This window comes from Schistocerca cancellata, chromosome 6 (genome assembly GCF_023864275.1).
Source record: "Schistocerca cancellata isolate TAMUIC-IGC-003103 chromosome 6, iqSchCanc2.1, whole genome shotgun sequence".
Lineage (NCBI taxonomy): Eukaryota > Metazoa > Arthropoda > Insecta > Orthoptera > Acrididae > Schistocerca > Schistocerca cancellata.
The window spans coordinates 407,632,134-407,659,495 of NC_064631.1; the positions used below are offsets into that span (position 1 = coordinate 407,632,134).

The 27,362-nt window shown below is 40.2% G+C and overlaps 1 protein-coding gene across 1 annotated transcript in view; it reads right to left on the reverse strand.

Annotated features, from left to right (window-relative positions):
- LOC126191203 (F-box only protein 28) overlaps positions 1 to 27,362 on the reverse strand; it is a 97,500-nt gene that overhangs the window by 39,649 nt on the left and 30,489 nt on the right. Inside the window, exon 2 of the mRNA XM_049931997.1 lies at positions 17,113 to 17,361. Within this exon, the coding sequence (XP_049787954.1) occupies positions 17,113 to 17,361 (249 nt within the window). The remainder of the gene's footprint in view (positions 1 to 17,112; positions 17,362 to 27,362) is intronic.

Consider the following 27,362-nt stretch of genomic DNA (forward strand, 5'->3'; position numbering starts at 1 on the left):
CCAAAAAGGCAGTAGACTGTATCAATTGGGACGAAACCGATCATGAATCAGAAGGTGACATTACTTACAGCAGTAGCCGGCCGCAACACAAGCAGCAACAGGGAAGTAACCAATTTTGTGACTTTTACGAGTTCCTAACCAGGAGCGAATTACATAATATCATCTGTGTGCTGTAATAGTTTAGTTTCTTGGTTTTCTGTGGGTTTATTTAATATCTAATAGCCACAATTCTCACGTTTTTGTTTGCACCAGGAAGTAAATCGATTTTGTGATATATTACAAGTTCCTAATTAGGGGCGAATTATTTAGTTTCACCTGAGTGCTTCGGTAGTTAGGTTTTTGAATCTCTCCTTGTTAATCTAATTTATTGGACACAGTTCCTGCGTTTTTGTCAGGGTTTACAGTAGAGTTGTGCAGCATGTGCTGATAGTCCATTTATCTGCATAGTTTAGTTTTCCACAGTCTTTAGTATGGACAGGGACTGCGATTGTTGTGTGCAGATGCGAACCAAGTTGGTGACACTTCGCTCTCAGCTTCAGGCTGTGATGGATTCAGTTACACAGTCTGAGGTTGAAGTGGATGGGCACCACTGTTGTGGGCTGGCTGTGGGGATCCAACGGACGTCCAGCACGGCCAAGTCTTCCGATAGGTCCTCACTGCTGGACAGCCCAGTTACTGCTCGCACTGAGGTTGATCCCTCACCTGCGGTTGAGTGGGAGGTCGCCCCGGGATGTAGCAGGCGGCAAAAGACTTCCCAGGTGGCCACACGTAAGGCCTCCCTGGTTTGTCTGACAACAGGTTCCAGGCACTGTCTGTGGCTGATGCTGTCGCTGAGCCAGATGCTGTCACCTGTCTTGTTTCAGAGGAAACCTCTCAGCTTGCAAGATCCAGACAATCACAGAGGGTGGGATTATTGATAGTTGGGACCTCCAATGTTAGGTGCATTATGGGGACCCTTTGGAACACGACTGCCAAGAAGGGAAAGAAAACCAATGCGCACTCCCTGTGCACACTGGGTGGAGTCATTCCAGATGTGGAACAAGTCCTCCCAGATGCCATGAGGAGCACAGAGTGCAGCCAACAGCAGGTGTTTTCTCGGGACCAATGATGTGTGTCACTTTGGATCAGAAGAGATTCTCTCTGGTTTCAAGCGGCTAACAGAAGTGGTAAAGGCTGCCAGTCTTGCTTGCAAGATGAAAGGAGAGCTGACCATTTGCAGCATAGTCGACAGGACCGATTGTGGACCTCTGGTACATAGCCAAGTGGAGGGTCTGAATCAGGGGCTCATACGATCCTGCAACCATGTAGGCTGCAGATTCCTTGACTTGCGCCAAAAGGTGGTTGTGTTTCAGGTTTCGCTGAATAGATAAGGTGTGCACTATACCGAGGGAGCAGCTACATGGGTAGCAGGGGCTGTGTGGCATGGACGGGCAATTTTTTAGTTTACAGGGTCTCAGGAAAACACAAATGGGCTTCAGACACCAAGGGTGCAGGCCTAACACAGGAGGAACATAGATAAAGGAACCATCAGTATAACAGTTGTAAATTGTCGTAGCTTTGTTGGGAAAGTGCCAGAGCTCCAAGAGCTAATGTAAAGCACTGATGCTCAAATCGTTATAGGCATTGAAAACTGGCTAAAGCCAGAGATAAGTTCAACTGAAATTTTTGAGAAGAACCTAACGGTGTTCTAAAAGGATAGGCTAAACACAGTTGGCAGCGGCATGTTTGTTGCTGTTAGAAGCAGTTTATCTTGTCGCAAAATTGAAGTAGATAGTTCATGTGAGTTAGTATGGGCAGAGGTCACTGTTGGCAACCAGAATAAAATAATAATTGGATCCTTTTACCGACCTCCTGATTCAGATGATACAGTTGCTGAAAAGTTCAAAGAAAACTTGAGTTTGATTTCAAACACGTATCCAACTCATATGATAATAGTGGTCGAAAATACATGTTTAATTCCGGAGGTACACATAAAACATAATCCGAAATTGTGCTAAACGCATCCTCTGAAAATTATTTCGAGCAGTTAGTTCATGAGCCCACGCAAATATTAAACAGTTGTGAAAACACACTTGACCTCTTAGCAACAAATAATCCTGAGTTAATAACAAGCATCAAAACAGATACAGGGATTAGTGAACACAGGGTTGTCAAAGGGAGATTGAATATTGTAACCCCCAAATCCCCCAAAAATAAACGAAAAATATACCTATACAAAAAAGCAGATAAAAATTCATTTGACGCCTTCCTGAGAGACAATCTCCACTCCTTACGAATTAATGATATAAATGTAGACCAAATGTGGCTTGAATTCAGAGAAATAGTATTGGCAGCAATTAAGAGATTTGTACCAAATAAATTAACAAACAACGGAGCTGATACTCCTTGGTACATAAAACGAGTCAGAACACTGTTGAAGAAACAATGAAACAAACATGCCACATTTAAACAGATTCAAAATACCCAAGATTGGTGATCTTTTACAGAAGCTTGAAATTTAGCGCGGACTTCAATGCGGGATGCTTATAACAGTTTCCACAATGAAACTTTGTCTTGAAACCTGGTAGAAAATCCAAAGAGATTCTGGTCGTATGTGAAGTATGTTAGCGGCAAGAAACAGTCAATGTCTTCTCCACGCGATAGCAATGGAGATACTATCGAAGACAGTGCTGCCAAAAAAGAGTTACTAAACACAACCTTCTGAAATGCCTTCACAAAAGAAGATGAAGTATATATTCCAGAATTCGAATCAAAAACAGTTGCCAACATGAGTAACGTAGAAGTTAATATCCTCAGAGTAGTGAAGCAACTTAAATCACTTAATAAAAGCAAGTCTTCTGGTTCAGACTACACACCAATTAGGTTCCTTTCAGAGTATGCTGATGCATTAGCTCCATACTTGACAATCATATACAACCATTCGCTTGACGCAAGACCCTTACCCAAAGACTGGAAAGTTGCGCAGGTCACACCAATATTCAAGAAAGGTAGCAGGCCCATATCATTAATGTCAATACGCAGCAGGATTCTGGAACATATATTGTGTTCTAACATTATGAATTATCTTGAAGATATTGGTCTATTGACACACAGTCAATGTTGGTTTAGAAAACATCATTTTTGTGAAACACAACTAGCTCTTCACTCACATGAAGTGTTGAGTGCTATCAACAAGGTATTTCAGATCGATTCTATATTTCTGTATTTCCAGAAGGCTTTTGACACTGTACCACACAAGCGGCTAATAGTGGAATTGCGTTCTTATGGAATATCATCTCAATTACGTGACTGGATTTGTGATTTCCTGTTAGAGATTTCCTGTTAGAGAGGTCACAGTTCGTAGTAACTGATGGAAAGTCATCAAGTAAAACAGAAGTGGTTTCTGACATTTCCCAAGGCAGTGTTATTGGCCATTTGCTGTTCCTTATCTACATAAACGATTTGGGAGACAATATGAGCAGTTGTCTTTGGTTGTTTGCAGATGATGCTATCATTTATCGACTAATAAAGTCATCAGAAGATCAAAACAAATTGCAAAACGATTTAGAAAAGATATCTGAATGGTGCGAAAATTGGCAGTTGACCCTAATAATGAAAAGTGTGACGTCATCCACATGGATGCTAAAAGAAATCCATTAAACTTCGGTTACACGATAAATCAGACAAATATAAAGTCTGTAAATTCAATTAAGTACCTAGGAATTATAATTATGAACAACTTAAATTGGCAGGAATATACAGAAAACGTTGGGAGGAAGGCTAACCAAAGACTGCGTTTTATTGGCAGGACACTTAGAAAATGTAATATATCTACTAAGGAAGCTGCCTACACTACGCTTGTTCGACCTCTTTTAGAATACTGCTGTGCGGCGTGGGACCCTTACCAGATAGGACTGACAGAGTACATTGAAAAAGTTCAAAGAAGGGTAGCACGTTTTGTATTATCGTGAAATATGGGAGAGAGTGTCACTGAAATGATACAGGATTTGGGCTGGACATCATTAAAAGAAAATCGTTTCTCGATGTGACGAAAACGTCTTACGAAATTCTAATCACCAACTTTGTCCTCCGAATGCGAAAATATTTTGTTGACACCAACCTACATAGGGAGAAACAATCACCACGATAAAATAAGGGAAATCAGAGCTTGCAAAGAAAGATATAGGTGTTCATTCTTTCTGTGCGCTATATAAGATTGGAATAATAGAGAATTGTGAATGTGGTTCGATGAACTCTCTGCCAGGCATTTAAATGTGATTTGCAGAGTATACATGTAGATACCCGACAACTGAGTTCGTTCAGCCTACATTACCGCATACCATAAGTTCCATGCACCTCTCCCTCCACAATAATGGATATCCAGCCAGCTTTCAGATTGACACGGATCTTCGGCTACCATCACTGGTTGGATTGCATACTCCACTTTGGGATACCTACCTCTCCAGCGATTCAGTGAGCATCTGAGCAGCTACACTAATGATATCATTAACATCAAAGGACAGTTTCAGTTCACAATATTGTATCACTCTTACACCATTCAGAAATGGGTTCTGGTAGCAAATATACTGCACCATGTCAATCTTCTGGGGATGGACTTGTTCTCTGTTCTCGGAATCTATGATGCAGAACATGCCATCTATTCAGTGGACACAAACTCTTATGTGACATAAGTTCATTTCTGTTTCAAGTGCTCCCCCTCCAGAGTTTAAAACTATGAAGTGCATACCAACCTTCTTCCCCCAGCCTGTCTACATTTCTACAAAGTCCACAATGTTCCATTTGCCCTTAAAGACAAGTTGTGGCTCCAAGACATGGGCATCATCACTCTGATGGCCATCAGCCAATGAGCAACTCCCATAATTCTCATAGGAAAACCTAATGGTGCACTACAAGTTTGCGGAGATTGTAGTTCAATGGCCAACTCACAAGCCATTGTGAAAGTGTATCCAATCACTACGATGGAAGACTTGAAGGCCCCAGTGGCTGGGAGGAAAAAAATCTACTCCAAAATCAATCTTAAAGACACCTGCATACAACTTGCTTTGGATGAGGCTTCCAAGTGAATTTGACTATTTTAATACAATCATCTTCCATTCAGCATTGCTAGTGTTCCCGCCATATTTCAACGGTATCCTGAGCATTGTCCCATCACTTCCTGGCACAGTCAACTGTCTGGATGATATACTAGTCACCGAAAGGATGCCAAGGAGTTAGCACACAACCTCGAGGCCCTCTTCACAGTACTACAAGAGACCAATATCAAATGTCACAAAGAAAAGTGCATTTTTTTTCCTTCCAAGTCACATATCCAGGATACTTGTTCATGCCCCTGGGCATTCGTCCTACGCCGAAATGTGCTGATGCCATTCAACAAATGCTCACTCCAATGAACACAACTCAGCTGAAACTGTCCTGGGACAGCTAAATTATTGCAGATGTTTTATCCACCATACAGGTGCCAATGGAGAACCACTACACCACCTACACTACTGGCCATTAAAATTGCTACACCAAGGAGAAATGCAGATGATAAACGGGTATTCATTGGACAAATATATTATACTAGAACTGACATGTGATTACATTTTCACGCAGTTTGGGTACATAGATCCTGAGAAATCAGACCCCAGAACAACCACCTCTGGCCATAATAACAGTGTTGGTACGCCTGGGCATTGAGTCAAACAGAGCTTGGATGGCGTGTACAGGTACAGCTGCCCATGCAGCTTCAACACGATACCACAGTTCATCAAGAGCAGTCACTGGTGTACTGTGACGAGCCAGTTGCTCGGCCACCATTAACCAGACGTTTTCAGTTGGTGAGAGATCTGGAGAATGTGCTGGCCAGGGCAGCAGTCGAACATTTTCTGTATCCAGAAAGGCCCATACAAGACCTGCAACATGCGGTCGTGCATTATCCTGCTGAAATGTAGGGTTTCGCAGGGATCGAATGAAGGGTAGAGCCACGGGTCATAACACATCTGAAATGTAACACCCACTGTTCAAAGTGCCATAAATGCGAACATGAGGTGACCGAGACATGTAACCAATGGCACCCCATACCATCACGCCGGGTGATACGCCAGTGTGGCGATGACGAATACACGCTTCCAATGTGGGTTCACCAAGATTTCGCCAAACACGGATGCAACCATCATGATGCTGTAAACAGAACCTGGATTCATCCGAAAAAATGACGTTTTTCTGTTCGTGTACCCAGGTTTGTCGTTGAGTACACAATTGCAGATGCTCCTGTCTGTGATGCAGTGTCAAGGGTAACCACAGCCATGATCTCTGAGCTGATAGTCCATGCTGCTGCAAATGTCGTCGAACTGTTCGTGCAGATGGTTGTTGTCTTGCAAACGTCCCCATCTGTTGACTCCGGGATCGAGATGTGGCTGCACGATCCGTTACAGCTATGCGGATAAGATGCCTGTCATCTCGACTGCTAGTGATACGAGGCCGGTTGGGATCCAGCACCGTGTTCCGTATTACCCTCCTGAACCCACCGATTCCATATTCTGCTAACAGACATTGGATCTCGACCAATGCGAGCAGCAATGTCGCGATACGATAAACCACAATCGCAATAGGCTACAATCCAACCTTTATCACAGTCGGAAACATGATGGTAAACATTTCTCCTCCTTACACGAGGCATCGCAACAACGTTTCACCAGGCAACGCCGGTCAACTGCTGTTTGTGTATGAGAAATCGGTTGGAAACTTTCCTTGTGTCAGCCCGTTGTAGGTGTAGCCACCGGCGCCAACCTTGTGTGAATGCTCTGAGAAGCTAATCATTTGCATATCACAGCATCTTCTTCCTGTCGGTTAAATTTCGCGTCTGTAGCACGCCATCTTCATGGTGTAGCAACTTGAATGACCAGTAGCGTATTAAGCAAAAGTGCCAAGTGTGAATGGACTCTAGAATGTGACATGACACTCTCGACTGTCAAACAGTTGCTCCTGCACCCAACATGCTTAATGGCTTACAATCCTCAATACCCAGTGATACTGGTGGTGGATGCCTCAGAGGTCTGAGGGTGGCTTTCTCTCACATTGTCAATGGCATCACATGACCAACTATGTTTGTGCCCAAAACTTTGTCCACACGGCAATGCAATTACAGCCAAACAGAGAAAGAAGACCTGGCCATCACCTCTAGCGTCAAAAAGTTCCTTGATTTTGTCTATGACTGTTGCTTCAGTCTACTGACCATCCACAAACTGCTTCTATAGTTATTCAATGCCACAGCCACTATCCCACCAATACCGTATGGTGCCTTCAGTGGTGGGCCCTTTTGCTGTTGGCCTACGAATATGATATCCAGTGCCGAATCTCACCACAATAAGGCAACATGGACCTTCTATCCCATCTACCTGTGTGTAATGACCAGGAGTTCAATCATAACCCTGAGGTGTGTTTTCACTTCAACACTGTGGCAGCTGAGACCATCATTCGCCCATCATTTGAGACAAAACTCATTGCACAACACACCAGCAAAGATCCCACTGTTAGGGCAGTCCTCCAGATGGTCCAGAACCAATGGCCCCCTAGATCAGATGGGCATTAGGAACCCTGACTTTCAATTCTTCTGGTATCACTGGCACCACCTCTCATTGCTGCATGGCATCGTCTTCATATAGGGTGCAGCAGGTTCAATATGAGTAGTTATCCCAACAACCATCCAGCAACGGATCCTACAGCTCCGCACCGCAGCTCACTGGGGCATCATCTTGACTGAGCCTTATGTGGCAGAATTTCTATTGGAAGAGCATGTAAACAGCCTTTACCACCTTAGTCTCCTCTTGTCCTACATGGCAAAGTAAACAGGCAGCTCCTTCTCATCATTACTACCCTGGGCCAGACACCTCTGAGCCTTGGCTCCTCCTGACTTACTATGGTCAATATGGGGAGTGGCTTTCCCTATGACACTAAAATATCAAACATATCCTCTGACTGCATCATCAGTGCTCTTTCACACATTTTTCCATTGAAGCAGTTCCCAAAACAACTGTTTTGGACAATGACCTGCAATTCACTTCCACTACATTCCCACAGTTTTGCAAGAAAAATGGCATCCAACTGATCCACACAGCACCTTTCCATTCAGCTTCCAATGGCAGGGCTGAGAGGTTCATCAGGACTTTCAAAACCCAAATGACCAAATTCCAAAAGCACCATCCATTGGAAGATGCCCTCTTGTTATTCCTGGCATTCTATTGAGCGACTCCCTAGGAGGGCTCTCCCAAATGGAGAAGCTGCACTGATGTCCTCACCAGTCCCAACTCTCTCTATTACACTCTCAATCTGCCCCCGTCACTGCTCGGCACCTTCGCCACCACTGCTCTGCCAGTCGAGAACCCATGTAGGTCCTGACATTTTCTCGCAGCTGACAACAATGGTTCTCTGTCACCATCTCCCATCACCTTGGCTGAGCTATAGTGGAGGTTACTTTGGCTGATGGTGTCACCTGATGGAGGCACATAAGCCAGCTTCAAAAATACTTGGACCCTGATATGCTCAACAGTGGTATAACTCCAGTTTCTGTTCCAGGCCTAGTAACGAGAGTACCGGTATGAACAAAATGTGAAACTACTTCCTAAGATAAAATTTTGTGCTTGCAGTATGCATAATAGGCTTCTGATATTGGTACCTCATCAATTATACTGTGTTGTGTTATTTATGTAAATGAGATAGATAAAAATGACCATTTGTGCCAAAACAGTCTCACTTATTTGGTGCGGATTACTGATGCTGCAATATTAGAAAGGCCTATTTCATTTTATCTTGCGACAGTGACAAAACGGACGTAGTCAAATCGAGAGACCACACCAGTCTTCGACACTATTTGTATTAACAGCTCTTTCAATACTAGACAACCACATTTTGATTTTTCATGTAGCAAAACCTTTGTCCCACTTCTTTAGCAGAAAGGGAAGCACGAGAGTGTAGAACTCTAACATGATTAGAGAGAAAAAAATGCTGGGACCTAAGAATTGAAGAAATATGTACTGTCTAGCTTGTCTCTTGGCTTTATTGGTTTTATGTTCCCTATATTTAATTTTATGTCACACAAGAGAGTAAGTTATTAACTAACAGGCAATAATGAGTGCAAATTTTCTAAACAGTTCTTATTCTCCTGGTCACAAATAATTCCACCCAGTATTAACTGTAAGGGTTTAAAAAAAAGGGGGGGGGAGGGGGGGGGGGAGGATTTCAAACCGACCAACTGGGACCAAGGGACATTTTAATCTCCACTGTCCTGAATACAGGTTTGATGGCTTCCATTACAAAATATACACCATTGAATTCCACAGAGTGAGGAACAAAGATGTGCGATAGAAGAATGCTGTGTGAAGAGATGCGGCACTCCACTTTTGCACACATAAGACCACATTACACATTTTATATTTCCTCGAACATATATGTTTTATAAACCAACCCCTTCAGAAAGATGTGCACTACAAAATGAACATATTTTTGAAAAACTGATTTTTTTTTCAAATTTTTGATGTCCTATCTCAAATGCCCAAATGGGGGTAGAGAGCACCGCTAACAAGTTTTTGTCCCGGTTCAGAAATATCATAGATCTGGGGCTGGTATCTAACATAACCGCATTTCAACCACTTCCCTTCTAAACAGTCATGTTAAAGTGTCCACACAATAACGATCTTTCATGGTTGCCCAGGTTGGATGCCAGTATTTTCTATTTCATCCACTGTCATTTTTACACTTAGCTGCCTAGGATACACATCATTTTGCACATGCACTTCACCATTACATTTTATAAAAACAAAAAGAATCAATTTTTCACAAAATAATTTAATTGGATGGATAAAAAAAATCTATGCACCAAGCGGTGGCAGAACACATACACAAAAGAGGGTTGTAATTAGTCAAGCTTTCGGAGCCAGTGCCCCTCCTTCAGCAGAAGGGTTGGGGGGGAAGAATGAGGGGTGAAGGAAAAGGACTGGAGAGGTCTAGGAAAAGGGATAAGTTTCGGGAAAGTCGCCCAGAACTGTGGGTCAGGGGAGATTTTCTGCACAGGATGAGAAGGAAAGACTGATTGATGGATACTGCTTCGGACAAGATTTGAAAACGTCAGAGCTTAAAGGTGGAAGCCAGGGTAATACACAAATTTGATATGCAGGTGGACTGGTCCCTATTGTAGTATCAGTTTACTGTAGGCCAGAAGAAGAATGAAGCATGTAACATAACTGGAAAAAGGTGCAGGTCATTTCAGTCTGTAAGCGCTGCCAACAACCTATACACAGAGCTACTGACCTACCTCACTGACACCCAACCATGGTTGTTGTTCTTATAACAGAAATTTATTCACCCAGATAGCACAAAAATACACAATAGTTATTACTTTCAGTTAAATTAAATCATCATCTTTAGATGATTTGCAGAGAAAAAGTTTTTACAGGCCAATCCATTTCATTGACCCTATACAAATTGTTTTTATAGAAATGATATGAAGATGGCAATTTAATTTTGCTGAAGTTAGTTATCATTGCACATTTTTATGTGATCTGGGCAAATAAACTTCTGTAACAAGAGCAACAACTGTGTTTAGATTCTGAGATCGCCTCCAATACAGCTGACAATGTTAGGTATCATCATTTATTGACACCCATTTTGGTAAAAATATGGAAAATATATCATTCTCGTGTATGATGACTCTCCTGAATAGCTCTCATGTAGAAACCAACACGTTATCTGCAAGCGACAATCAAATGAATTTGTGAGGGTATAGAAATTATGCTGAATGAAAGTTGGGAATTTTTTCCATAAGTGTTCGAGGTGTGAAGTTTTCTGTACCTTGTCGTCAATAAATGAGCAAAAGTACTGAGAATTTCATTATAAAGGTTACATTATTTAGATACTATGCAAGTACATCATTTCTATACAGGGTGAAGAAAAAAATGCCACACTTGGCGGTCGGTATGTGATTCCTCATCCTCATTACTTGGGGACAAAGATTACCAGTTTCCAATAGGTCTTGCTCCAGGTGACAAAAAACATTCTTACCAGTATGGCACCTTTGAGCATACTGTGCAGCATACGCATGAGCAGCAGCAGCAGCAGCAGCAGCAGCAGCAGCTTGTTTATTGGATACACCCAGCAACAAATGTACATTGAAGTATTCATCATTTGTGTACTCCTTCGGGAACCCCCCCTAAGTGAACTTGACAGAACCAGTTATGATTGAGCACTGTGCAATTAGTACCCACACGAATGCAGTTTAACGGTCACACTATCATGCGACAGGCTATTGTCATGTGACAAAATGATGTTCTGCTTATAAATGATGAGAACAAGGGAACGGACATCTAAAAGATAAAAAAGGAACCAGACAAGGATTCAAACCACAGCTCCATGGTGGATTTGGGTTTGATGTCCCACCAGTTCACTGAGTAACCTATGATGGCTGACACGGTAGTGCAGGGTGATACACATTCCTCAATACATTCCAATGCACTGCATGATATGATGGGTGTTGCTAGCTACTCGTTTTCAGACATGTATTTTCAAAAAGCACCCTATCTGATTTTGCTTCATAAGCTTTTGTTGTGAATCTGGACGAGGAATCACATGCTGACTGCCATGAGAGGCATTTCTTTCTTCACCCTGTATGTAGGATATTCTGTATTGGTTCAGTAACATTTTGCATCTTATTATTTGTTTTAGGTATGCCTTGGAAAATGTGAGATTGGAGTTTGTCAGCAAATATTTCTACATCACAGCAGTTGCTGCCTGGAGTATCTTGCACTACAAGAATTGCCCGTGAAAACTCGGACAATAATGTATACACATTTGATGCTGAAAATTTTGAAAGGTCCAAAGTTAGTGTGAGCTAAGCATATCCACTCAATATACAACTCTGTGTATAAGCATACAATAAATGTTTATTATTGTACAAAATTATGAAAAGTCAGTTTGGAGAAGTTTAATACAGAAAGATTACCAATCAATTTCAATTTGATGAAGACATTCATGTCAGGTATTTGATAAGTTTATGCCACCCAGAACCCTTTCAAAGTACAACTTGCTACAGCCATCGCTACATCAACTAGATAAACAAAACACAAAATATCCAAACAGATATGTGACTGGACTGAATACTTCCTGTTAAACAGACCTCAATCATTCTTAATGAGAAATCATTTTCAAAAGCAAAGGTAATATCCCATGTACCTCAAGGTAGTGTGATGGGGTCGCTGCTGTTCACAATATATTTAAGTGGAGTTGGAATGCCCTATCCCGACAATGTTAAATTTAATGACTTGGCTTCCCTGTATTTCAAGAACCACTGTAGCCATTGACATGAAACTTATACAGGACACTAAACTGTATGTTCTGAGTCTACTGAAGTACAAGAATTGCATTTTAGCCACTGCTTTCAGAAATAATTTTTTTTAATTATACAATTAAAATTTTGTGTACTTTCTTTGTATGTTATCCTAAATAATTTTAATTATACATAACATTATGTTCTTCTTTTAGTTCAGTACACTCAGGATATGTATGTTATTACTCCCTGAAACTTGAGTACTCTACTCGAAGTGGTTACAGAGATCTAGGGAAAAATGCAACTGAAAATGTAAATTTTCAGGAATGGCTTCTAAAGTTTCAAAAGACTGTAACTCACTTAATATATGCTTAATTTTTTATTTTTAATTACTCAGAGGCACCCTGCACCATACTGTAAATCATCCTCTTGATCTTTTTCCAAGTTCTTTCTTCTTTTCTTCTTTCTGGACTCCTTAGTGGCCAACTGGTGCTGCATACTCCGCTTTATCAATGCTAACCTTGTCCATCCATTCAAGTTCTCTGATGCAGTTTGCTCCAGGAATTATTCCCATATGCTATATTACTTTCAAGCAATAACATCATCACTGACCCCCAACTTTAGTGTCTTCATTCCAAAAAAACATATTTTGGTAAGCGAGTCCTTATAACATTACTGAACAACTCATTGTGATTTTGAGTCTGACCATGCAGACACTTCTTCAGTAACTCAGGATTTTCCAGGTCTCTATAAGTAGGTTTTATGATATCAATGACTGCTGCTGGGATGGAATATTTGTGGTTGTATGAACTGCTTGAATACTGGGCATTGCAGTAATTGCGCCATGAATCAGGTCCAGGAGGCCAAAGGTGGTGTAATGGTTATTCATCAGTTGACAGTTTGTGGAAGAAGGTAGCCCATAGTGCCTGCTTCATTTTCAACAAATCCTCAGTATTATTTCTAATGGCCAACCCAAAATACTGCTGTAGTTCATCAATCATTTTGTCTGTCAGCCAGCCTCTTATGGTTTTGCCATCAGAAAGTTTATTGTCTCTCAAACTTTGTTTCAACTTCCTCAGCCTGGTGCCCATCCACTTGGACATGATCAACACATTCCAGTTTTGTGATAATCTTCTCACCATAAGACTGAGCGGCTACTACACTGTTATATGCTTTTGAGTCTCCATCACCTAAGAATGGTTCAAATGGCTCTGAGCACTATGGGACTTAACTGCAGAGGTCATCAGTCCCCAAGAACTTAGAACTACTTAAACCTAACTAACCTAAGGACATCACACACATCCATGCCTGAGGCAGGATTCGAACCTGCGACCGTAGCAGTCGCGCAGTTCCAAACTGTAGCGCCTAGAACCGCTCGGCCACTCCAGCCGGCTCCATCACCTAAGAGCTTAGTGTAACACACTCCCCTTTCATTCACAGATTGACTTAAAATTTCAATAGCAGCACCACTTGTTCTTTTATAATTTCTGTCATAGATATGCCCTTACACTTATAACAATATTTGGTTAAAATCTGGAAATCTATTACCTTTCCAGTATCCACACTGGTCACCATAGCAACAGAATTCTTAGAACTGTAGTTGCACTTCTGCCAAGTCCCATCAAAAGCTGCTGGTATGTCAGTCATACCATCATTTATTTCAACAGCTTCATTTGCAGCACCCTTCATTGACTAACATGCAACAGATTCCACAGCAGCCCCGATAAATCCTGCATACTTGTCGATTTTACAAGGTGGGCGTAGCATATTCATCATGGCACACATTGATTCTGCTGCAGTGTGTCCTTTGCCAATAGCTCTCAATACATAAAACCACCTAACATTTACTTCAAAATAATTATCTTTACATTTATCAGAATTCCGAAATGAATATTTACAAATGGCACAATTAATGATAAGTTTCCTGGCTAGTCCATTTGATACCTAACTGGCCCTCCACATATTTCACAATACACACATTCACCTAACAACCTTGTTAGGATGTGTAAATCTATCAGAATATAACCTAACCTACCCTACCATTTACATCACTTTCATTTTGAGAAAACTGTATCACAACATTTTATTTTAATCTTCAAAGCACTAATGGGTGTTTCTTTTGATACTGATGAGTTGCATTGTCTGTAACTTCACACGCCACATGTTGAACACAATGTTTCCCATTATTCGAAAATCTACTAGCATGAAACCCATGTTTCTTAAAAACATTTTGTTTTGGCATCATACTTACTTTTTGAGAGATTTGCCAATCCATTAATCACTTTTCCTTGGAAAAACATTAGCACTTCAACATGCAACGCATGTTTATATTACAAAACAATACGATACCGTTTTTGACAGTGCTACCAATACAAACACATAATTTAACCTGAATGAGATTTTCACTCTGCAGCGGAATGTGCGCTGATATGAAACTTTGTGGCAGATTGAAGCTGTGTGTCGGACCGAGACTCAGACTCGGGACCTTTGCCTTTCACGGGCAAGTGCTCTACCATCTGAGCTACCCAAGCACGGCTCCGGCCCATCCTCACAGCTTTACTTCTGCCAGTACCTCGTCTCCTACCTTCCAAACTTTACAGAAGCTCTCCTGTGAACCATGCAGAACCATGGGTAGCTCAGATGGTAGAGCATTTGCCCGCGATAGGCAAAGGTCCCAAGTTCGAGTCTCGGTTCGGCACACACTTTTAATCTGCCAGGAAGTTTCATATCAGTGCACACTCTGCTGCAGAGTGAAAGTCTCATTGTGGAAACATCCTCCAGACTGTGGCTAAGCCATGTCTCCGCAATATCCTTTCTTTCAGGAGTGCCAGTTCCGCACGGTTCGCAGGAGAGCTTCTGTTAAGTTTGGAAGGTAGGAGACGAGGTACTGGCAGAAGTAAAGCTGCGAGGACGGGGCAGGAATCATACTTGGGTAGCTCAGATGGTAGAGCACTTGCCCGCGAAAGGCAAAGGTCCTGAGTTCGAGTCTCGGTCCGGCACACAGTTTTAATCTGTTAGGAAGTTTCACATAATTTAACGTTTATAACACAGCTATCCACAGCCTTCTATATAAGAAATTACCGATTTTATTAGATCTTGAAGTAATGCACGTAAAAATTTTAACTTTTTCTACCGGTGAAGATTATATTAAAAATAAATAAAACACTTCCCATGTGAGTTTATAAGTGATATATATATATCATTTTATTTGGAAAATTGCAAATTTTATAATGAGATAAAAATCTGAAAATGTGAAAAAAATTTTTTTTTTCTGTTCTAACTCCCCTTAAATGAGTTGGCATATAGTTTCCGTAGCTCAATGAGGCCATTCACAGATGGTGGAGTTGTGTACAGGGAGATGACATTGTTAGAAATGCACAGAGAGACTTGCAGATGATTAATGCTCGGTGTAGAAGTTGCCAGCTGAATCTAAATATAAATGAATGAAATGTGATGCTTTTAAGTAGACGAAATGCTCTGTTATCATTTACCTATGTGACTTGCAGTCAGTCATTGGAAGTGTCCAGGGTCTCTGTACAGAGCAATTTAAGGTAGAATGACAACACAAGTCTGACCATTAGTACAGTAGATGTCAGACTGAGATTTATTGGAAGACTGCAAAGTAAGTGTAGTTCATATGGGAAAGAGGTCACTACAAACCCCCGTTCAATCATTTCTTTGTTTGTTGGTCTGGGACCATTATGAAGCTGCATTTTCAGGAGTGATAAAAGCAGATTCAAGGAGGAGTTGCACAAAACATCAGCAGTTTGTGCAGTCAGTGCAAGAGTGCCACAGAAAAGCTCGACATAATGCAGTTGGAAACATTATTAAGAAATACGATGGACACCACAAAATGCCTTAGCCACAATATTTTGAGTGTTCACTGTCCAAAATGAGCCAAGAAACATACTGCTTCCTCCAACATACATCTCACACACTAGCCACAATGCTCAATTTAAAGAAATTCTGAGAGAGCTGTTCTGGCAGTCTCTTTCTACATACTATCTGCAAGTGGAATAGCAAGTGTGGAAATTAATACTGAGGCACACTGCACCCTCTGCCACACACAGCATGGTGGCTTGCAGAGTACAGATGTAGATGCAGATGACTGTAAATGCTGACATTTCATAGCAACACCTATTTTCTCTATGCTCTAAAATTACTGCCCTTTTCAATTTATTTATTTGCTCATTAATTTTTTTATAACATTTAGACACTAACAACATTTTGCATCAGCACTCTGTGTGGGAACCAGCAGACATCTAATAATTAGACTTAACAAAACAATAAAATTTCTTGTTAGCACATTGGAAAGCAACCAGATAACCAAAGGGAAACATAGTATAAGAACAATGTACTGGCAAAGGGCCCATTTTCGCTGAATTTGCAAATATATATTTCTATGAGACACATCTTACATATCATTCTAATATTTATACTGTACCTCTAGGAGACAGTACAGATTTGAATACCCACAGGCATGCATGCATGCACACACATCAGTCAAGAAAAGTGACAAAAATTCACTGACAATTTCACTATGACCACTGCGTCTGCCTTTCACACCAATTATTTGCTATGTACATGGCACTAATTTTTATCCTAGCACCAGGTGAAGTACAATGTCGCTGAAAGTAACCTGTGGGGCTGAAAAGTAATTATGAACAGACTGGTGTCTTACATATGCAGAAGTGGCTGAATTCAGCAAATTTAACTGATTTGGTGATTATGAAATTAGCTAGCAGATCAAGAAAATCCTCTCCATATACCATAGGTTTCTAACAAATCAAAAATTATATGCAAAATGTGCCTACCTTTCCTGGTATGAAGCAACACATTCCATTAGAAATGAACTTCATAAAGGTCATTGAAAGCATAGACATTCGTGTCTCTATACCACTCAAAATGTCACAGTGTTTTGAGAGAGGATGATTTCTTCTCTCAGACTCACGTCTTGGAAGCTGTGACTTTATCGACTTCATACATCTTGAATGATACTTTTCAGCTTTCAAAAACCCACTGGTCAGTAATTTTCCACAAATTCTATTAAACCGCTGACACACCTATAAAATACATTCATTTAACAAATTATGTAACACATCATTAACACAAAAATCATACAATTTTAAAAGAAGAAAAAAATCTGAGCATGCAGTATGTAAACTTTAGAAACAAAAAGCAATAATGATCAACCTGTCACAGTATAATCCTACAACACACATATGTAGGCAACATGGTTATTAACTAACTACGCACTACATGTATTACAAGAACACAGAAACAGGTATAATTTGCAGGATAAATTACTGTATCAATAACTGTGTTTGTGTTCTCTTCTATTATTCTAAAGTCATTAACTTTGAATCCGCAGAACTGAAAAACTCCTGGTGGATCTGAATGCCTATACAACAACATTTATTGGCACACTGTACTCTGTCAATTCCATCATGAAGGAGACCTTTCATGGGTGTGGAAAGTGTCTAGTTACATATTAACTTCTGTAAAATATACTAACAAAAAATTATGACTAGCTCCAATCTGCTCAAACTGATAATTACTTCTAGACAGCTTCATACACATACCTTAGAAGAAAAGGAGTTAAAAAATGTCACTGTTACTCTTTTTATGCTACTCGATTGCTGTTATGATACAACACTTCAAACGAAGTATTTTAACTTCATAGACCACTATTAGCTGTTTATACAAGGTCTGTTTGAAAAACTCCTGAACATTCATAATTTCATGCCAATGGTGTGTCAGAGAGAATGTGGTTGGGATCCCTGCACACGCCTGTGTTTAATGTGTAACCATGAGAAGTTTCTTGTTGTGTGTCTGTTAGTTATTGTTCAGTGCTGTATTGAGTAGAACATTGTGTCACACAGTTTGTGAATTTGAGATGGCAGAGTTAGAAGAACAATATAACTGCATTAAATTTTGTGTCAAACTCACAAAAACTTTTACAGAGGCACACCAAATGATGCAGCAAGCCTACGGTGATGAGTGCTTAAGCCATACACGGTCTTATGAATGGTTCATATGGTTTATAAATGGTGGCATGGAAGTTAAAGATGACCCTCATTCAGGATGCCCTTTGTTATTTACCAATAACACTCACATCAGGAACATCAAGGAAATAGTGTATGCCAATCAAAGACTGACTGTCCAAGACATTGCAGAAGAATGTGACATTTCAGCTGGATTATGTCACAAAATCTTTACACAGCATCTTGGAGCACATCATGTCGCTGCCCAGTTCATCCCACGACTCATGAGTCAAGACCAGGAAGACCTTCATCTTGCAATCTCTGAACAGCTTTTGGATCACGCAAATGAGAACGAGGTGTTCCTTAATAGAACCATAGCTGGTGATGAGATATGAGTTCACAGTTATGTTGTTGAGACCGAGGTCCACTCTTCACAATGCATTAGGGAAAGAGTCTCCAAGACCAAGGTCAAATGTCAAAGCCATACCGATAGTTTTGTTTGACTTCGAAGGATTAGTTCAACATGAATTCATGCCACAGGGACAAATTGTTAATCAATGGTACTATCAGGACATGTTGCAAAGCCAGCGGGAAAACGTGAGAAGCAAATGGTCTGCAATGTGGTGAGATAATTCATAGCCCTTGCATTACAATAACGCACATGCACATTCATCCCTGCTGGTGTGTGACAATTGCACAAAAAACAAAATCACTGTGCTGCCTCATTCTCCATACTTTCCTGATCTGGCCCCTAAGGACCTTTTTTTTATTTCCAAAGTTGAAAACCCTGTTGAATGGACAAAGATTTGCAACAACAGACAAGACAAAACAAAATTTGCAGAAGGTGCTTCATGCAATCCAGCAGAAGGCGTACCAAGACTACTTCCGAAAGTGGAAATGGCACTGGGAGTGGTGGTATCAATTGTGGAGGAGAGCATTTCGAAAGATGCCGAGCACAATAAGTGAAATGTAAGTGTAGAAAAATTTTGTGGACAAAGTTCCAGTTGTAATTTAACTGCACTTTTTAAACTGCTGTAATACATATGGACTAATAGTCAAATAATTAACCCACTTTGAAATAGTAAATATTTAAAAACCTGTGAGTTACACAGCTCAATAAAATTAAATTCCAATGTTAGGTTAAAACCACAGAATTTCCTGATATTTTAGAAAATTCCTGAAATTCCAAGATATTTCCCTGATTTTTCCAGGTTAAATGTAATCCCCAGAGAATCCCAGGTTTTCCAGAAAAATCATCACCCCGGTAATATACACTGAATAATCCTTACACCCATGGACATATAATGACAGTGAAACTATAATGTGTACTTAAATCATACTTAGGCAAGTTTCATGCTGTAAACATTACTTTGTATGCAACGTGGAACATCACTAATATTCAATCAGTTTTAAGTTAGCACAATGTCTTGTACACAAATCATAAAATAATTAATTTTCTTAAAAGAAAAAGTGCAACATAAAATATTTTGAGCAAAATATTAAGTACTTGTTCTCCTCTGACATGTTGCTCAGACCCAATGACAATATAGTTTTCTATATAGACTGAAATGTTATGGTTACAACCTTCTATACGATAATAATCATCAATGTTTTGCACTCACAATGGAATTATTCATACAACTGGTTAATGATAACGGCCGGAAGTGTATTGTGTACATAGCGTTCACAACAGTATAGCACATCCAAACATCTGCATCTTCATCTACATCTACATCGGTACTCCGCAAGCCACTGTATGGCGCATGGCGGAGGGTACCCTGTATCACTACCTGTCATTTCCTGTCCTGTTCCACTCACAAACAGAGCAAAGGAAAAACCATCTATATGCCTCCATAAGAGCCTTAATTTCTCATATCTTATCTTCATGGTCATCATGTGCAATGTATGTTGGCGGCAGTAGAATCGTTCAACATCAGCTTCAAATACCGCTTCTTTAAGTTTTCTCAATAGTGCTTCTCAAAAAGAATGTCACCTTCCCTCCAGGGATTCCCATTTGAGTTCCCGAAGCATCTCCATAACACTTACATGTAGTTCACACCTACCAGTAACAAATCTAGCAGTCTGCCTCCAAATTGCTTCAATGTCTTCCTTCAATCCAAGCTGGTACAGATCCTAAACACTCAAGCAGTACTCAAGAACAGGTTGCACCAACGTCCTATATGCAGTCTCCTTTACAGGTGAACCATCCTTTCCTAAAATTCTCCCAATAAACTGAAGTCAACAATTCAACTTCCCTACCACAGTTCTCATACACTCGTTCCACTTCATATCGCTTTGCAACATTATTCCCAGGTATTTAAACGACTTGACTGTGTCAAGCAGGACATTAGTAACACTGTATCTGAACATTACAAGTGCTCTAGAGCACTTGCCCATGAAAGGCAAAGATCTCAAAAGTTCGAGTCACGGTCTGGCACACAGTTTTAATTCTGCCAGGAAGTTTCATATCAGCGCACACTCCGCTGCAGAGTGAAAATCTCATTCTGGAAACATCCCCCAGGCTGTGGCTATGCCATGTCTCTGAAATATCCTTTTTTCCAGAAGTGCTGCTTCTGCAAGGCTCGCAGAAGAGCTTCTGTGAATTTTGGAAGGCAGGAGATGAGGTACTGGTAGAATTGAAGAGGTGAGGACAGGTCGTGAATTGTGCTTGGGTAGCTCACTCGGCAGAGCACTTGTCCACAAAAGGCAAAGTTCCTGAGTTCGAGTTTCGGTGCGGCACACAGTTTTAATTCTGCCAGAAAGTTTCACACTCCACTTCAGAATCAATATCTCGTTCAGGAAACATCCCCCAGGCTGTGGCTAAACCATGTCTCCGTAATATCCTTTCTTCCAGGAGTGCTAGTTCTGCAAGGTTCAGAAGAGCTTCTTTGAAGTTTGGAAGGTAGGAGATGACATACTACAAAATTGAAGCTGTGAGGACAGGTCATGAGTCGTGCTTGAGTAGCTCAGTCAGTAGAGCACTTTTCCATGAAAGGCAAAGGTCCCAAGTTCAAGTCTCGCTCCAGCATATAGTTTTAATTCTGTCAGGAAGTTTCAGAAATGCCCCTTTTATGCAAAGACAATAATTACACTGAAGTCACCACAATTTTAGGAGATCTACTGGACATTACAAAAGACAGGACAAGGTTCTTGTTATGAAACACGTTCACCACAGATGGTGATGCATGCTCTGCAAGATGCTCCCATGCTGGCTACAAAATTGGTAATGAGTTCTTGTGGTAAGGCATTTCATTCTTCCATCAGTGTGGTTGAAAACTGTCAGATAGTCATTAGCACATGTGGACATGCTGTAATATATCTCCCCAAAGCATCCGATATAGGCTCAATGAGATGTAAGTCGGGGAAATGAGTAGGCCAGTAATTTGCCGAATATCCTCTCATTCCAGGAGCTCCTCCACCTACGCTGCTCAATGTGGCTGCTCATTGTCATCCACGAAAATGAACTCAGGGCCAAATATACCCCTGAAAAGACACATATTAGGGGAAGGAGTACAGTGTCACAATAAAATTGACCAGCGAGTGTACTGTGTTTGAAGATTGGAGGTCAGTAGGCCAATCCAACATTAAGCCTCCCCACACCATGAAATCCGAAGCATCAAAACAACCTTGTTTGACAATGTTCCTGGGTTCACTGTGTGTTTCAACCTCTCGTAATTTGATGGTGCGCCCAGCATTAACAAACACGATTGTTTTAGTGACATCATATTCCATGGGTGCACTTGTCCCCATATCTTTGAACAGAGTACACTTAAAGGTCAATGTTATTGAGACAATGTACCCTTTCCTTATGTGTGCCTTTCCACGGATGCATTCAGCACTGACTTCATTTTATGGATGACAATGTGCGACTGCATCAAATTGCAAAAGTTGAGGAACGAAAGGATATTCAGCAAATGGATTGACCTGCCTGATCCCCCAACTTAAATGGCATCGAGGACATGAGAGATGTTTTGAGGAGGCACACTGTAGCAAGTACACATGCACCAGTGACCCTCCAGGAGTTGTCAACTGCACTGTTGGAGGATTGGAACATCTTACCACCTGAACCCCTCACCAATCTTGTGGCCAGCATGGAAGCACATTGCAAATCATGCACTGCTATCTGTGGCGATCACACACCCTATTAAGAACCATGTCCTGCCTTTTGTAATGTGCACGTGATCATCATAAATTGTGGTGATTTCAATGTAATAATTGTCTATGAATAAAAGTGTCATTTCTATTCATCTCATCACGTATTTCTTTTGGTTACCTTTTGCACTTTACAGTAGCAGTTCTTTCTAATGTATGGTTCAAGTTTCACCAAGCTGTTACTTGACAGTGACACCATGTGCAAAAGTTACTTTCGTACTTAAGTTTTGGACACCAGTGCATTTTTCTGAAAACAAAAAGGTAGCATCTTGGCAAGTGTCCCTTCTTCCCTGTTAAACAGAAAAAATTAGTTTGGCACAGATGAATGTACTCACCATGACCACAGAAATGGTTTTCCCTAAAACCGATATCCTTCCACAACACACAGATGGTTTAAGAAATTTGTGCATAATTGATTTACTGGCAGAAATTTGCATATTAACTTTATGTACTTGATTAACATACAGGCAATCGATCCGTGTTTGCTATCATTCGATTTGCAATTTCATCACCTACATGAATCTATGGTTTGAAGTTAATTGTCTGTATTTATAGCATCCTCTTTCTTTCTATGGGCTGATGTGATGGTTGTCTTGGCTTTGCCAGTGTGAGTGTGAATAGGGTATAGGGCAATTTTTTTAGAGTAGAGGACCAATAACAAGTTACATGTAGCTTTTGCAGGCAGACCTCTGCCACAGATGAAGGAAGTTACATAAAATTTCATACGCTGGAAAGAAATTATGTAGTTAAAAATTATGGTTTCATAATGTTATTGTGGTGGGTTAAACATGCAGCAATGAGGGTTTTTTATTTTCTTTTTTTTCGATAAATTACTTTGTGGAAATAGAAAGTAATCTATTACTTTTGTATTGGTGTTTGGAAGATTTTAATGAAATACAGTGCTGTCAAAGTCTGTGTAGATCAGGCCTGTTGAGTTATACACTAACATTCTTTTAATCTATTCTGCTCATACAATATTTTGTGCCTCTATTTGCAAATATTTTTTAGATCTGTAATTACATTTAGTAGTGAAAAATTAGCTATCTGTGACTAACTTACAGAGCATGCATAAAGACCAGCAGATTTTATCAAGAACTTCTGTTCTGTAATCAAAAAATCACATAGTTCCATTTGATACCTGCATCTTGGTTCTTATGGTTATGATAATATCTCTAAAAGAGCATTATCAGCACCTTTAGCACGCCAAGAAGCACATAAAATGAAGTACCTGCCTCATCCCACATGTGTGACTTTATCAAAGAGGCCAGTTGTCTGAAATTTCCTTGCTATCAAATGAAGCAACTTGGAAGCCCGGATTGAAATGATGCCAAAGCTCTGCCTCCAGAAAAACCACCCTGTTATCAATACTAGCTATAGCAAAACTATCCACAAGCACTGTCATGTTGGGCATTGTGAAAACCAAAAGACAACCTCAGCCCTGGGTGACCAACATGTGTCTCCCAATGAATCAAAATGACTCTGCTTGTAGAAGGTGCAGATGGATAACTGTTCCCCAAAGCCAAAACATTTATAGTTGCTTACACAGTGTGTTAAGTTGGCAGTGCAGCATTAGAAGCTCCAGCTTGTTTGCCATGATATATCCACCAATATTAGACTAGTAGTTTATGGAAAAAGAAGGGAATAAAGCATTGAAACAGGAATGTCATTCCCCGAAGGATAAAAACAAATTTCTGTTGAAAAACTGAATTGTATGTCCTCTCCCAGTGTAAGTAACAAACATGTTAAGAATGATGCAGTGTCTTCCAACAACGCAAGTGGAATCACTAGCCCTAACAAAACATTTCATTGCTAATTCAGTGAAAGAACTGATAATGTGATTCAAGTTATCTGCGGCATGTTTGAATGCTATTACCATTTGCACAATTACTGTCTGAAAACACTAAGATAATTTTCCTTCTTGATTTTGACAGTTTTCAATATTTATTAGTCACGTTTTTGAAAATACTGCAGTGCTGCAGATCCCTGTTCAAAGAAACGGTTGTTAATTCCTGACTAAGTTTTGAAAAGAGGCAGCTGTATTCATCCCTTTTGATAATTTCAGAGAGTAATCCACTCCTACAACGTTAATCATCTTAAAATTTTAATCATTTTAAAAACTGACACAGTTCAGAAGAACAAATTCCCATCTTCTCACACACACACACACACACACACACACACACACACACACACAAAATCACAACTGCCCTTTTGTTGTTCACAGTTTAATGTTTGTCATTAATTTCTCTGGCGAACTGGCCTGTCAAGCTCTCTTCGGAGTTGGGTGATAGACATAACCAGCAGTCCACCTTAAGATTGTTGTCAAAGCTCCAGTGATGTTGTAGAAGCCAGAAAACATTACAGTACCTGAAGTTTTCTATGTTCTATATATAATGCTTCTGAGTCCAGGTCCTCAATCTTTTAAATAAGCATCATAAATATACAATGGCATTCACTGCATGATATGAGAAATGCACATTTTTGGTTATTCACTTACTTTTTCTGATCATATTCTCAGCATTAAATTATTATTAATAAATCATGGTGGAGAAACACACTCATTTATATTAATTTTTGAGTGGTCAGAGTAACCTGATTATTTAAAGGTTGGGCATATACCAACTGAAGGAGGGGCACGTGTTAGAGACTAGCTGCAGCATATATAATGCCTGAAGTTTAATGAAGACCATTTGGTTGTAATCACACAGTGGACACACACACACACACAAACAAACAACTCAGACACACTACACAGAAAGAACTTTTTTGATAACTTAAAAATATCCAACAGTTTTCTTTTCAATGGGCTTGCCTGCCATTCAACACCTCCTCTATGTGATTTATCCTAATTCAAGTTGTTATTCCACTTGGCTGTCACAAACAGAGCATGGAAATGTTACGAGACTGAGAGATCTGTTTTGTCAGCTATCTGTTACAATCTAAATAGATTGCCCCCTTGAAGGAGGTGAGGAAAAAAAAGAAAAAAGAAAAAAAGAGTCTGTAGATTCAGGCTACAAAACTGATATATTCTCCTTGCACTGTTGGTAGAATTCTTTTAGATGTAATGTGTCACCACAGAAAAAGAGGTCATGAAAGAGGTCTTCAGTACACATGTACGTATATGTGCTTGTGGAATACACCTTCTACTTCTGCCATAAACCCTAAACTGCCTGGCAAATTGAGAAGCACACATTTCAAAATTGATGCAATGTGACAGCAAACACTCAGTCATCACAGATGGCCAAAAAAGGGTGGAACTTTTTGAACTTAACACTCAGATCCAGGCCATCAACAGCCGGCAGAAAAGCTGATTCAGCTGTGCCAAATAAAGTATGCTGCTGTTCTTTTACTTCTGACCTTGTGGAAAGGAAAAAAAGGGTGCAGAGACAAACATAACTAATAACTAATAAATGGCTTTCATTATGCTGTGAAACATAAATGAACTTGAGAACATATATACTTCATGTAGAGACAACACATTTTACACCTTAAGGCAATCCACACGGAAAAGATGATTATAGTGAGAATATACTGAACGCAGAGTTTTCTGTCCTTATGATTGCCAATATACTACCCCTTCCACTCATTTCACTACAGATTTTCAAGTAATTGCTGTAAGCATGGGTCTATCATTAACCTTAAGAGAATATTCTGTTTATTTCAATCAATGCGAAGTGCAGATCCACATTTGCCTCCATATACATCACCCTTTCCTGTATCTTCTGTCGCTGAATAAGCATAACATTATGTTGACATATTTGAGCCAAATCTGCCCATACAAGCCACAGTTATCATAGCAGTACATTATCTATCTCAGCAGAGAAGACTTTGGAACATATAATGAAGTGCTCATTTGCCTGGGTTACATAGAGCATGGGTCTTAGGTTAACCAACTGGATTGCCTGGCTTGTACAAAACTGTGCCAAGGGCTGGATGGATGTTGAGATGAAACAGTCATCGGTGAACAAACATTCTGATAATCTGTCACACCTCAGTTGTATAGGGCTTATCCAGTCAAAGAGGGTCCTAATTCACTTTTAGAGCAGTTATAGAAGGTTCAATTGATAACACAACTCTAGATGCTGATTAATGCAGCAGCTTTCCCTGTGGAAACAACTACTCATAGACTTGTTTTTGCCCACATAAGACTTGTATTACAGTCGCAGCTGTAACCGTACACTCAGTGCATGTTTCAGCAATGAACATCTGGTGTAATACTGTGTGTCACAGAGAGCAGGGGTCTTAAATTACTCACCTGGATTGTCTCGCTAGTACAAACCTACAACAAGAGCTGGGTGGCTGTGAGATGAAACAGTCATCATTGGAAAACATTTCAGTAACCTACCACACTTCAGCTGTATAGGACTTACCCAGTCAAACAGGGCCCTTATTTCCCTAAGTGAGAGAACCCATCTGCTGTGAGGGTATCTTCATAACTCTCTTTCATCCTAGTGTCTGACTGACCTGCCACCTTTTTCTAGCTTCCACAAACTATCCCTCTTTTCACCTTGAGGAAGGAACAAACAGCTGCTAAAACAAGGAATAATTTCTTGTGCTTTCACATTTGACTATAAGCAATAGTAAGAATTTTACCATCTTAACGGCAAGTTTGGCCAGTCATGTTCTCTCAAAATTTCATTACTTTTCATTAAATTCAGTACTTGCTGAGCTACTTGTGTGTGTGTGTGTGTGAGTGTGTGTGTTTTTATAAAAAAAAAAAAAACAAAAATAAAATAAAACAAAAAAAGAGCAGAGTGCCACACAAAGCCTCTAAACCTTTGGATGCAATTATGTTGTTGTGGCCGTCAGTCCGAAGAATGATTTGATGTGAGCTCTCCACAACTGTCTATCCTGTGCAAGACTCTTCATCTCTGCACAACTATTGCTACCTATTTCCGTTTGAATTTTGGTACTGTAGCCAAATCTTC